Source organism: Scleropages formosus, chromosome 16, assembly GCF_900964775.1.
Source record: "Scleropages formosus chromosome 16, fSclFor1.1, whole genome shotgun sequence".
NCBI classification, from domain to species: domain Eukaryota; kingdom Metazoa; phylum Chordata; class Actinopteri; order Osteoglossiformes; family Osteoglossidae; genus Scleropages; species Scleropages formosus.
This window is the reverse complement of record NC_041821.1, coordinates 9,955,437-9,969,230: the sequence shown is the minus strand read 5'-3', so window position 1 is coordinate 9,969,230 and position 13,794 is coordinate 9,955,437. Positions and strand designations below refer to the sequence as shown.

The following is a 13,794-nucleotide window of genomic DNA, read 5'->3' as shown; positions in this document are numbered from 1 at the left end:
GGCACTCCCGAATCACCAACATACAAACTAAGGACATTGGGCAGGGAATGACGTGCCCCTCCCCCGGCTCCGCTGTATTGCCTCAATCGCTGCTATTCAGGTCCCATCCGCTGGGGGCGCTGTTACCGTAACTCTCCACCTCCTCCGCGCGGGGGAAAACTCAGACTGTTTGCGGTTCTTTCTTTTTCCAGTCCCGACTGAATACTCCCCGACTTCCTCCGCGAGAACGCGCCGCAGATGCAGCGGTAGGGTGCGCGCGCAGGGACGTCCCCACCTCAGGGATTGATTGAACCGCCACGATGCCGAGGAAAAAGAGAAGCTCGCAGAGCCCCGCGCGGCAGTCCGGCCTGCCGAGCGACGGGAAGGCGCAGCAAAGCGAACATGGAAACGTCAACAACACCACAAACACAACTACTAGCAGCAGCGGTATCATGGGTGGCCCGCCGGAGGCTGGAGCCCTGGACAGGGACGCGGTGGTGAGCCGCATGCAGGAGATGTTTTCGCACTTGGACCCCGATGTTGTTTACATCGTGTTGGCCGAGTGTGATTTCAAAGGTAACGACGTCAACAGCGGTGTCTCCTGGACCAGGGGGTCGTGTGTGTGTGAGAGACAGGATCTCTGCAGTGACACGATGGCAATCGATCGTTTCCCTTTTTTTCTTATCCACACCGCAGCCAGGCATGCCATGATCCCCCAAAGTTTGACACGTGGAAATAAACATGGTTTTTTTTTTTTTTTCTTTTTTTACCGTTTACTCATTTCAATTCAGTTTCTAAGGAGCCTCGAATGCATAAGACGCTGACAAAACTTTCTCGTCAGTGTGTGGATATGTGCATTTTTGGCCGTATATTTTTCCTTTTTCGTACATGCAAGCAAGTCAGCATTAGTGCAGTTACACACTGAGTCTAATCTGTGTGGTAGTTTGCCTTGTTTCAGTGTATTTCTGACAGTTCACAAAGTCTTTGGGAACTCAGAATATAATATGGTAGCAGTGTTGATTTACCATTGATTGCTCTAAATTCTTATGTTCTTGTTGTTGTTAATAATAATAATAATAATATTTAATTTAATGATTTCTCCCCAGCGACTAATGACAGATAATCAGCTTTGTCATGATTTACCCATTTTTTTTTAAACAGCAGGGTGTCCTTACAATATTAATGCATTGTAAGTACCTTGCTCAAAGGTGGGATTTGAACCCTTTACCCTTAGTTTTCATGGCTACGCCCGAAAACATGATACCACCTAGAACCAGGAGGTAAAAATAATTATTGTAAAAGATATTTACATTAATTTATTTAGCTGATGCTTTTCTCTGAAGCAACTTACAATGTTCAGGTACCTGCTGTTATTTACCCATTTATACAGGAGGGTCATTTTTTTAATGGAGTAATTTGGGGTAAGTGCCTCGCTCAAGGATCCTACAGCTAGAGGTGGGTGTCTAACCTGTGACCTTTGGGTTCAAAGACCCCACATCTAACCACTGCGCTACCAGCTGTCCCCTAGATTTTAGCATGAAATTAATTTTATTAGTTTTTAATACTTTGTTTTTTTTCTCCTTCCCCCCCCCCTCACAGTGGAGAATGCCATGGACTCTTTGCTGGTGCTTTCTGAAGGGGTTGCACCTCCTCAGGTCTCAGGGTTTGAAATGGCTGCCTCTCTGCTCTATCCCAAACCACTAGAAGATACGTCTACGGCTTTGCCGAGCAACATGTCGCGGCCTATGCATGGCAAGCCTGAGGGTGGGGAGGACTCGGACGTGATCGGAACGCACCTCACGGCGGATTTTGACGTGCTTATTGACAGGGAACTGCAGACCATTTCAACGCAGCAGACTGCTCGTGGCAGCCCTTTCTCTTCTTCCTGCTCGCTCTCTTCCCTCCCTCCACCAGAGCTGCTTCAGTCGAGCACAGAGCAGGGCCATGGGCCTGGACAGGTCTCTGTGGACAGCTCAGGCTCAGGGTCCCCTGTAAGTGGGCTCAGCTTTGTAGGGGGAAGAGTCTATAAAGAAGAACCTGGCCAGCTGGACTTCAGTCATCTGACTGCAGAGGCTGTGAGTAACAAGCCATCTTCACTGGACCTCCGGAGCTATGGGCGTCCCTCAGCTTTCCAAGCTTACAGAAAGAGCCCCAAACCCAACACCTCAGATGGCAGTCAATTCATGGAGTCTAGCTTTGAGGGGGCAGCCCTGCCTGGTGGTGATAGAGGCACATCCCTGCCAAAAAATTCACAAGAGCCTCCTCAGACAGCCTCGTCCAATTTCTGGAACATGCAGGCTTCCGAGTTCATGCCTCATGTGAACAGGCCGGTCTTCATCACCCCCGTGGTGCAGAATCACATACCTTGGAACATGCTGCCTACAGTGGACTGGACAGTACGTGGTTTCGGGATGCAGGCACCGATAAAACCAGCAGCTACCATACCAAAATCCTGGGCAGTATCAGCAGGTGCCAAACCTCTGCAGCCATCAAGGCCTACTCGTCTATTTGGCCAGGTTCTGGTGCTGATGAGGGGGGCCCCTGGGTCTGGAAAATCTGCTTTGGCCAGGTGCTTAGTTTAACAATCAAAGTCACTTTACATGTTATACTGATTTCTGTATGTGTCTTCAAATTCCAGCTGCTGATTCTAAACATGCACTGATTTGTACCTCTGCCATTGTTTACAGGAGTATTCTACAACAGAACCGGGGTGGTGTGGTGTTAAGTACGGATGACTATTTTGTGCGCGATGGACGTTATTGCTATGATCAGTCAGTACTCAGTGAAGCCCATGAATGGAATCAAAAAAGAGGTATCGCTGATCTTTTTCTGCTTATTTGCCTTTAGATTCCCACTCAGTTTATTTATGTTCAGATTTTTTTTCTCCTGAATTTTATTACATTTCTCATTCATATCGCTTATGTTTAGGTAAAGAACAAAATACTTTATACTAATTTTCAATTTCTTATTCAACACTTTAAAAATAGCTCAAAAATTAATTAAAATTCAACTTATATAAGAAATGTATGTTTTTGCAATGTGTGATGTGGAGCGCAAGGAGCATAATAGTTCACATTTATAGCCAAATTTTTTCCTGCCGCTGCACCGTCTTAGTGTGAACTATGTTGAAGTTCATGTTTATAATACAAGTTAGACACAGTACTTTCTTCCTCCTTTTTTTATAGCCAAGGAGGCTTTCGAAAAGGGTGTCTCTCCCATCATCATCGACAACACCAACATGCAAAGTTGGGAAATGAAACCATATGTTGCTCTGGTTAGTCACCTGTCTGTACCGCCACAGAAGAACACTCCCAAGACCGTTAGCAAAGTCCTAGACTGTCAACACAACACTTATAGTCATCAGGACTCGTACACAGCCTTGTGACGAGGCCCATTCAGTGTGCTGCTTCTGGTCGCAGTTCAGCCCAGCACACCCTTCTGTAGCAGCTGTTGGTTGGTGCTTTGAAACAGCATCATGCTTCTCAGTTATAACAGTTGTATTCTGAAGATTAAACATATGCTATACACATGTTCATGTAAGGTGTAAATGTTCATGCACCATAACTTTAAGATCATGCCTGGATAAGCCTTTACGCAGCTACTCCTGTAATGTATGTAAATATTTGTGTATCTCCCAAAAAAAAGAACTTAGTAGGAAGGTGATCAGGAATTGTCAATATTCTGAGTTTTATGTAGCTATTTGTGTAATGAAGATTGGTTCATATGGTGAAAAGAAACAAATTAACTGTACTTAAGAATCACACGTCTGCAAATATGTCTCTTTCTCCTAACGTAATGCACAAATTGTATGTTCTATGAGATGTACGTCGCTTTAGAGAAAAGCGTCTGCTAAGTGAATAAATGTAAATTCTCTGCTCAAATCTTCAGTTTGTTGCTTTATAGTCTTCATTTAGTCAAAGTGATACAAAAAACAAACAGTTTTTCATCGATGTCTGTTTTTCCATCTTTGCAGGCTCTCCAGTATAAGTACAAGGTCATGTTTCGTGAACCTGACACCTGGTGGAGATTCAAGCCTAGGGAGCTGGAAAGGTATGCAAGGCCTGTTAAGGAGCCTGCAGGCTGGCATTTTTCCATGCAAACTTACACTCTGTGCTATCTTGGATACGTGTCTAACTCGGATAGTAATTGCTGTGGGTGGCATACTTTTAAATAACACGTGATTGTATGCATAAAGATGTTGAATTGCTTTCTCAGCGCAATTAGGGGCTTAAACCCATTTTTATACGTGTGTTTGTATGTGGTTTGCATTCTTGCTGTTGTCTCTTCAGGCGCACCAAACATGGAGTGCAGAAGGAGAAGATCAGGCGCATGCTGGATCATTTTGACCGTCACGTCTCGATAGACTCCATCATGTGTTCCTTCAAGAAGCCACTAGAGCCAAGTGTTGATGCAGTGCAGCCCTCTCAGGAGACTAGCCTTTCACAGTGAGTCATCAGTACTCTCTACACCTTTTCCCCCTATAAAGGATTCCAGGCATACAGATGGAAATTAGGCAAACTGTACGAAAAGGGGGCTGAAAGGGATGGTGTGGAGGAAGCCCTTGCTAATATGCCGCTTTTCTTCCCTTGCCCTGTGTCCACAGGCCTTCAGCATCTGACGTGAGGCCAGATCTGGTAGAGGAGCCTCATTTAAACCTGGAGTCGGCAAAGGCCCATTTCCAGCTCTTTGACTCTCTTCCAGATGTGTCATCAGTGGGAGGGTGTTATACCAAAGAGGAAAGCATGGGTGACAGCAGCAGCAGCAGTAATCAAACTGATAGCAGCTCCACTTCCAGTCAGTACCTGCACCTGCAGGCAGAGGGACATGAAATAGGCAGAGTGCTTGAGCTTGATGTGGCCAGTACTGAGCTGCAGGAAGGACATACAGAAAACTGGATGGTGGGGAACTGCTCAGCAGCTCCAAATGAAAGAGGGATCCCAGATGACAAGGAGACCCTGCAGTTTGATGTGAAGGACCAAGCAGATGAAGAACCTGTTGCATTTTTTGAGTCAATTAGCCAGAGAGTGAGGCGTGACAGAGGTTGCACCAAGCAGGTTGATGCAGATGAAAATGCCCTGGTGGATGATGATGATGATCTCCCCCTTGGGCATGTTGTCGTAGAGGATGGCGATGTTAAAGACAGTGACTTTCAGACAACTGGAGGTGACTCTGTGAAGCCAGAGCTGCTGGATTTTGTGGGTGACTGGCCCACAGAGGCTCTGGAGCAGCGGGAGCAGAGGACAAGAGGTGAGAAAAACAGTCAGGCTCTGAAGAAAGGTTCAGAAGAACAGGTTGTGAGTGATGATGGCCAAATACAAAATAATTGCAATCCACTTGTAACTGAGTTTCAGAAACTTTTAGATCTATTGCAAGTGGATACTGAAACATCCCAAAAACAAATGACCACCTTTGTGGACTCCCTGCCTGGATTTTTTGATTTGCGCTTTAACTCAGAAGACTTGATTGTAGAAGCCGCAGATGTTGTGAGGGAGGTCAGTTCTGTCTCCGGCAAGGAAGGAGAAAGTCAAAGAACAGGAAAGGACTCCAGGCCTGAGCTGCTGGACTGTGTGGAAGACTGGACAGAGGTAGATGCCACACTTGCGGAGGACTTGTCCCAGAAAACATCTGAAGAACGGGTGATGAAGACATCCGGCATCATCAAGAAGGTTGATGTGTTGTCATTGACCAAGAATAACAGCATCAGTATGCCTGATAGAAGTGAGGAACTCCAACATGGAGACTTGGAAGTGTGTCAGAGTTCCTGTGTGACCACTGACCCAAAATCTGGATCTCTTGCAGCTGGAAGTGCTCTGATGGATGGCACGCCAGTGGTGGCTGGAACCGCGGGTAGTCATGAGCGCAGGCTGAGACACAGCCGGAGATCAGGAAAACAGTGCAAACTGGCACTCACCTTCACCAACAACAGCCCCACGTCACCTAAATTACAGCTAGAGTCCCCTCAGTTATTCCCCCACTTAGGTCCTGTGTCTCCAGACCCAGTTATACGCAGCTCTGTGACTGGTATGGATTCTGCCACACAGACTAACCCTCAAGACTTCGCTCTCCTCTGGAGGATTGATCGGCAGCATCAAATAAGCACTGTTGATCTTGAAGTGAAAGAAATGGAAGGGAACTCCTCTCGCTTCATTCCTAAATCAGTTGAACTTGTTGAAGGCTCAGGTCACCAGGAGGTGCCGTATAGAGTGATGCATGACAAAGGCACTCTAGTTGAGGAGCAGGAACTAAGTGGTGGCAACAATAAGCTTGAAAACTTGCAGATCCTCAGCCGCCACTTCAAGCTAGTCGCCTTTGACATGCTGGAGGACTTGTATGACAAGTGCCACCAAGATATGGAGTGGACTACCAATCTTCTGCTTGACTCAGGAGAGTGGTTCTTCAAAGATGATGAGGAGGATGATGCAGTGGACAAGGATCACTTCACTCAGTGCAGTTGGGTTGACTCCCACGTGTCTGTAAAGATACCTAGTTCTTGTTTGGAAGTAGAAACAGTTGTCTCCGCTACTGAAAATTCAACTGCTTTTGCCTCCTTTGAAGCCCAGTGTCCCAGAACAGAGAGTTATGGGGGGTTGGAGTTGTGCTCTGGTTCTGAGGTGACCCTTTCTACAAGTGGAGAGCTGTCAAATGTGGAGAGCAGTGCAGTGAGCTCGAGACCTGTTGACCCTGTTGGAGCAGCTGAACCTGTCATAGCTGTTGAACTTGGGAACAGTATCCCTGTTCCTGAAGAACCAGTGGCAGATTGCCCCTCAGCTGAGATTAGAAAATCTCCTGAGCTGATGGGCTTTCAAGAAAAAGCCACTGAAGAACAAGAAAGGAGATCAGAGAACCAGATTGAGAAGCATGAAGGTTGTAGTACTGAAGAACCTGAAACACTTGCACCAATGGAAGAAGAGGAAGTAGCAGGACCTTGCCTTCTAGAAACTGAGTATGAGGAGATTGGTAACCTCTTGTTTGAAGGTGAAGTCAGTGAGTCTTTGCTGGAACAGATAATGGAGCTGGAGAAAAAGCAAGCAGGAGACAAGCAGAGGGAGAGGGACAGAGCCAGCCAGGCCAAGCAGCAGTGCCAACCTGTGAATATCCAGACCCTAGAGCTGAAGTTGCCCACAGAGCTTGCTTTGCAACTCACTGAGCTCTTTGGCCCTGTGGGCATTGATCCTGGTAAGAGAAATATATATTAATCAGGTGCAAATGCCTTTAGTAACATTTAATGACAAGTATTTGATTATCAGTATGTCATCAATCATGAGTTGATTTTCTGATTTGTTCTCTTCAGGTAGTTTGTCTCCTGAAGACTGTGCAGTGCAAATCGACCTGAGCCTTGCACGTCTTCTGCACCAGAAATGGAAGGACACTATTCATGTTTGTAGAGATGGATCTGGGGGATTTTCGTGAATATTGAGTGCGTGTAACTTTTCATTTGTTTATATGAACTGTTCATCTATTTTCCCAGAAACGGAAGAGACAGGAAGTGCTCTCGTACTGTCTGCTACAGGAGAGTAAGTCCTGAGGACCCCCTGAGTAAAGTTTGTCATGATATCCTTTCTAATTTCCTTCCTCTTCCCGCTATTGCTTTTGACTTCTCTACTTTGGTATTCTGTCGGGTGACCAGGCTCAGTCCACTGGGGAGACTCTCAGTCGGCCAAGCCGGGGAACCATGGGAAGATTTCACAGCTCTTGCTTTGTCCAGATGGGTTGGTGTCCCTTGGCCACTCGGATGACTTGCCCTACATGGATCACTGGAATGCTTTTCAGCCTTATGTGTCTCTGAGGGACATTATGTTGGAGGAGGAGGCTCTCCAGCAGAACATGGAGAAGGTATCTTCAGCTGGTGTTACACAGGCGTCTTGCAATCAATTTGATGAATGTGTTCACGCTGAAGATGACACGGAATCACATAGACCGGTGTACTGTCAGTATTACAAATAGCATGCTGATACTCCTGACTGAGAAGTCATTCTTTTTTGCCGCTGTAATTGCAGCTAAATCGCATGGAAGCTCAGCAGAAGGACAGCGCCACACTGCTGAAGGAGCACCAGCTGTACAGCTTGTTTCCAACCATTGACCGCCACTTTCTGAAGGACATTTTCAGGGACCAAAAGTAAGCATTGGAGTCAGCATAAAAGCATTCTAGCAACCTGTGATAAGAACCAGCTGTTTGCACAGGGTTTGTGTTATCCTTAGAATGGGTATGCGTTTCTGAGTCAAAAATTTATCTCCTCATGCTAAAATATCACCAGATCCTATTAAAATGTACAAATTCAATAATTGACTTTAGTTATATCATTACATAAGAAAACACTTTGCCTTCATTGTTTACTCTAAGGCTATTTTTTACCGTATACTTAACAAACACAAAGAAAAGATAATACATAAACACTGAATATCACATGTATTTAATTTAAGTTTTAATGCAAAAAAGAAAATAATGAAGACAAAAGTAATCAATGAAAACAATGCAAATTAATTTTACATGGAACAATTTGTAATTGTTTGGATAGTTCAAATAGGGGCCATGATTACTGAGATTATAACAGGTGAAAGGTGCTCATTCTGTGTGATACTTGCATGTTCATCCCATTTTCACATGGGTTTCCTCCAAGTGTTCTAGTTTCCCCTGTGTCTAAAGACATGTTTCAGGTGAACTGGTGACTCTAAATTGCTCATAGTACGTGGGTGTTACATTGCTTTGTGGCATAAATGAATGACTATGGGCAGTTCAGTATATCTTACACTGTAAGACACTGGATAAAGGCACGAGCTAAGCACAAGTTGTTAATCTTTATATGCCATTTTGGAGAAAAGTGTCTGAATAAATGTAAACGTTTAAGTCTTCTGCTGCTCTGCTGTTGGGAGGTACATGAAATCCAAATGAGGTTTTTATAAATGTTAAAAAGTGGCTCTTAAGCCAACATAGAGGTATTAAATGAAACTCCTTGTAAAGATGGATCCTTGTAACTCAAATGCCTCTGTCTTTGGGTACGATTGTATATATTTTTGCAGTTTGCCATAACCACCACGTGTGCAATGTTCCCTCTAACCCTAGATGTGCTGCTTTTTTTCCCCCCCCTGCTGGCAGCTACTCCTTGGAGCGGACAGAGCAGTTCCTAAGAACACTCTTGAATGAGGAGCCAGTGAAAACAGTGGTGGCACCAGAGGCCTCCCAGCACAGGGACACGGAGAGCAAAGACCTTGTGGGTAGCCTACTGCAGACTTTTATTTCTGTGGAACTACTGTCCTGCAAAATCCTAAGCTTACTTCCTTCTCTAGCCTCAGACAAGCAAGACCAAGGAGCCAGAAGTGGTCCAGTTCCAGGACACAGACGACCCAGAGTATGAAGATTTCCGTGCAGAGGCGGTGCTGCAGAGAAAGAAGCAGCAGGAATGCATTGGCAAGGCAGCCGATGCATACACCCGGGGCATGAAGGATGTAGCCAGTTTCTATGCCCAGCAGGTTGGCAACCAGAATAGGTGAAGAGCATCAGTGAACCAAGAAAAGTAATTGGTACAGCTGACTTACTTTTCCTATGTGTCCTTTGTCTTAAGGGTCACCTCCATGGGCTGAAGATGAAGGAAGCGAATCACCGAGCTGCCATGCAGATCTTCAAGAGGGTTAATGCCTCACTCTTGCCCCAGAACATTCTGGACCTGCACGGTCTGCATGTGGATGAGGCACTTTACCACTTAGCACAGGTGCTGGAGGACAAAACTAAAGGTAACGGAATGAAGATTGACACTTTACAGGGAAGATGTATTTCACAGAAGTGGTATTTTGTTTCTATTTTGCAAGTTACACAGGAACTGCCCCGCTCACCTTAGATTCATTTAAGGGAGTTGTTAGGTCTGGGGTAAATATCAAAACACCAAAGTCAAACCACAATTTGTACATCAGGAATATACAGTATTAATAGCAGAAAAAAACATGAGGCTAAAGTTTTTAGAGGGTAAGGTTTTTTTGAGGTAAACACTCCATGTTCTTCGTTCAAAGTGATAAGTGTGTGGACATTTGGAAAGTCCACTAGTCCACTGGGAAAGCTTCACTAGTTACACATAGATACACATGAGAGGATTAAAGGCACAACACATTTACATTTATTCATTTAGCAGACCATTTTCTCCAAAGCGATGTACATTTCAGAGAACAAAACAAAGAGTGCATTACATCAACAGAAGGAGAGATTTGGGTGCAGAAACATGATTCTACAGTACGGTCCGTTTTTCCCATTCTACCATATGAAAAGGTTTACATCATACGAGTAGCTGCATAAAGGTTTTGACTCTCTTCTTTTGTGTTTGCTCAAATCTCTTTTTAGTGACCAATTTCTCATTCGTCTTTGCAGTCGTGAAGTGCTACAGCAGCTATTTTGTTTGGCTGTTTTGTAATGAAGGAGACAATGGGTGTCCATGAGGTTGATTATTTTTTATCTGGACACATGGTGAGAAATGGATGTGTTGAGCAGATAGACGCTCGAGGATATGTCGGAACAAGCTGCTAACTGTGCTCAATTCTGACTTTCTTTGAACAGAACATTAAAAAACTGTTTTTACAATAGAGTTTGTTTTTGAAGGCCTCGGAAAAATTGATTCCGCGGTCTCATTTTTTCATTGTTTTGTTTTCCACGGCCAAGGTGAAGAATATCAACTACAACCTAGGAACGAGCGGCTCGATTCAAGGTTATCCTCATTAATTTTTATAGTTTCCGGTCTACTTTATAAAGTGGTTATTTTCGGTTTTTTGCAAGGGTCTTCAGCTTGCACGTCTTCCCCCTTGAGAATAGCTGAAGCTTGGCAACATCGTCACACTCGAGGACCGCACCAATATTGCCCTGTGATGGAATAATGGGGGCGTGAGAGGTGGGCGCCATGTGAGAACGGAAAGTACAAAGGGCAGGTCCCTGTCATAAGGATGCCCTGTACCCCTTGTTTAGGTTGAGGTTGCCAGCAGGTATCAACAGTTCAGATGTACAGGTGTGAGTGAGGCAGTTTCCTTTGTCTTCTTGTCTAATGTCAGTCTGCCTGCCTGTGTGTAACTGTGTGATCAACCTCACTGTGAGGGGGGCTGCTTTCTGTCTGTGTACGGGACACATGCGGTTCATATCTCTGCCAGGAGCCTCTCAACTTTTAGCTCCTGGTTAGCAACAGCATCTCAGCAACTGTTTTCTTTGTGAACACGGTGTCCACCTCTCCAGTCTTGCTTCCTGTGCCCCCTCACCCCTGCAGAGTGTCAGAACAGTGGGTGCAGACCTCAACTGTCAGTCATCACAGGAAGAGGGAACCACAGCCTGGGAGGCGTGGCCCGCATCCGGCCGGCCGTCATCGATTACCTCAAGAGCCACAGCTACAGGTGAGACGGAAGCTTCCCCCTCCTACCTTGGCAGAGTTTTGCACTCCTTTCGGTGAGAGTCCCTCTTCTGCTTTATAGGCACAATGCACCCATTGATTTCACTGCATTTGCATTTAAAGGCACAGCCATAGGATCACACTGCAGTAAGCCAGTTGTTGGTGTGTCCTGTTGTGTGGAATTTAACGTATACGTTGCTATTGATCTTTCTCCCTGTGATGTTTGCGCCTGTGCTGTGCATGAAACAGCCACCATAGACTGCTGTGAAAGGGTGGACATGAGAAGGATGAAAGAAGTGATGTGACTAAAACAGAGGAATTATTCTTTTCAAAAATGTGTAATTTCCTACTTGTTCTCTCATGCAGGTTCACCGAGCCAAAGACTGGACTGCTGCTGGTCACCTTACACTGAAACAGGCTGAATGTTGACTCATGAAAACACACAGAAAATGTCTGTCTCTGTCTTTCTCTCCCTTCTCTCTCTTTCTCTCTCTCACTTCTCTCTCTCACACACTTTACTTCATTCCGATTTTTAGAGTGCCCATACTTACTTTTTGCTGCCTACCCTTTTCTCCTACCTATATTTGTGTATATATGAAAAAAGACTATGTTTTGTACTAGAGAATCAAAATGCTAAATAAGCAATGTGGAATGCTAACACTAATGATTTTATAGTTTATTGTATAAGGAGTATATTTTGTTTACATAAATATCAATCCGTACTTCGGTACAGTTATGTGGCAGCTATAACCAACATATAACCATATACATTGCCATAACCAGCAGAAGCATCAACAGTTTGTCATGTATTTTTTATGCAATCCAACTGCATATTTTTTTAATTCTAGCGCAAGTTTTGAGTCTTGCGTCCTCATTCATTTACAGTTTTAAGTCATTTGTTTCTGTAAAGTTTTAATTTTTTTCTAAAGTTAATGGTTTACTCACTACAGAGTTCAAGCTTTTAATCTAGCCAAGTTAATTTTTATTGGAGTTTATGATTGGTCAGCTGTTACAAGAAATCCAAAGTTCCGTTTCCAGCTATACTTTAATTAAAAAAACTTTATCAATCCCTTGAAATGTTTCAAATCCCTGAAAGGATGTTAATGTAACTTTATGTGCAATAATCATGATAGTTATTTTTAAAATACACAAAAAAATGCTTTGTATTTAACTTTCATTAAAATGTTTTTTTTTTTTTCTCTCAGCATACTTTAAGTATCGAACACTTAAAAGGAATTTTGACAAATTGAGATGTGTATTTTGATGTTTTATACTATTTGAATATTTGATTATATTGCTTAAAATGAAAATATTCTAATATTTGTTTAAATATAAAAGTTCATATCAGTGGTTTCTGACTTTTATTGGATCTGTACATTTTCTGCAGATTTTTTTAAAAAATGTGTTTCTAAACGTGGTCTAAATTCCATTTAGTCTCCACATACACCGCATGATTTTACATGTTAAGCACAGCAGTAAACTAAGTTACAGAGTTGGCCTGATATGTTGGATATTCTTGAGTAAAGTTACTGTCTTCCTGTAGCAGGCGCTAGAGTAAATGATTAGTTTGATTCAGTGACACAGGCTTGTGTGTTTGAGCTACCCACTCTCTTCCTATTTGGCCGACACTGCTCAAGCTTGTAAATTTCCACCAAAAAGGGAATGAAAGAAGATCAGGTGGGTTTTGGCATCCTCTCATCATGCTGCCCTTTGGTTATTTCGGTAACGAAATTAAACTTCTGAAACTCCTGTGGGTGTGAGTGTATTTGTAAAGAAAAACACCTGAAGATGACACTGAATAATAGTCCTTATTGATGAAAGTGCCAGATCATCTAAAATGTGTATTCAGTTATCTGTAGTGCTCCATATTTATGAAGATTTTATTCACAAAACTTTGGACAGTGTGTGATATCAGAGCAGATTATTGGATCAAAGTGCTAAAATGGGCAATTTTAACATTGTTTCAGTGCAGCAGGCTTTCTTGCATTTATAAGTGCATCTCCCAAGCTGCCCAGCAAGTCTTGTTAAAAATTAAAAAAGGGAGTCTGCAGATCCTTTTTCTCATACATTATTCTTCTCAACCCAGCCTGTCTGTTTCTCTTTTCATTTCTCTCTTCTGTGCTTTTAATCAGTGCTTCCTTGCTCCTTGTCACTATGCAACTTCACACACAGTACATGTTGAAGTTTACTTCTGAATGTATACTTCTGTCATTTTGGCCGACACGTCATCCTTTCTTCCCACAGTCCCTCTTGTTCCTTAGGGTAATTAACAGAGACTGCTCCGGATCTGTGTCCTTCCGCTATAAAATGTTGTTCTCTTCACCTTGTCATCTTTTTGTAATTGACTAAACATCCTATGTAGGGGGCGCAGTGGGTTGGACTGGGTGCTGCTCTCTGGTGGGTCTGGGGTTCGAGTCCCCCTTGGGGTGCCTTGCGACAGAGTGGCGTCCTGTCCTGGATG

At 43.9% G+C, this 13,794-nt stretch overlaps 1 protein-coding gene across 3 annotated transcripts; it reads left to right on the top strand.

Annotated features, from left to right (window-relative positions):
* The first annotated feature begins 126 nt into the window (after window positions 1–126).
* Window positions 127–12,387, top strand: n4bp2 (NEDD4 binding protein 2). 3 transcript variants are annotated; one of them, XM_018736040.2, is made up of 16 exons: window positions 127–555; window positions 1,579–2,548; window positions 2,667–2,791; window positions 3,165–3,253; window positions 3,953–4,029; window positions 4,269–4,424; window positions 4,583–7,155; window positions 7,271–7,356; window positions 7,448–7,493; window positions 7,685–7,812; window positions 7,977–8,095; window positions 9,074–9,188; window positions 9,265–9,447; window positions 9,540–9,708; window positions 11,214–11,337; window positions 11,700–12,387. In XM_018736040.2, exons 1-16 carry the CDS (start codon window positions 300–302, stop codon window positions 11,743–11,745), a joined length of 5,262 nt encoding a protein of 1,753 aa, XP_018591556.2. In that variant the 5' UTR covers window positions 127–299; the 3' UTR covers window positions 11,746–12,387. The 3 variants fall into 3 exon arrangements, with proteins under 3 accessions (XP_018591556.2, XP_018591553.2, XP_018591555.2); XM_018736037.2 differs by having other exon boundaries at window positions 7,607–7,812; XM_018736039.2 differs by lacking the exon at window positions 11,700–12,387 and having other exon boundaries at window positions 7,607–7,812; window positions 10,736–11,286.
* Window positions 12,388–13,794: the final 1,407 nt, after the last annotated feature.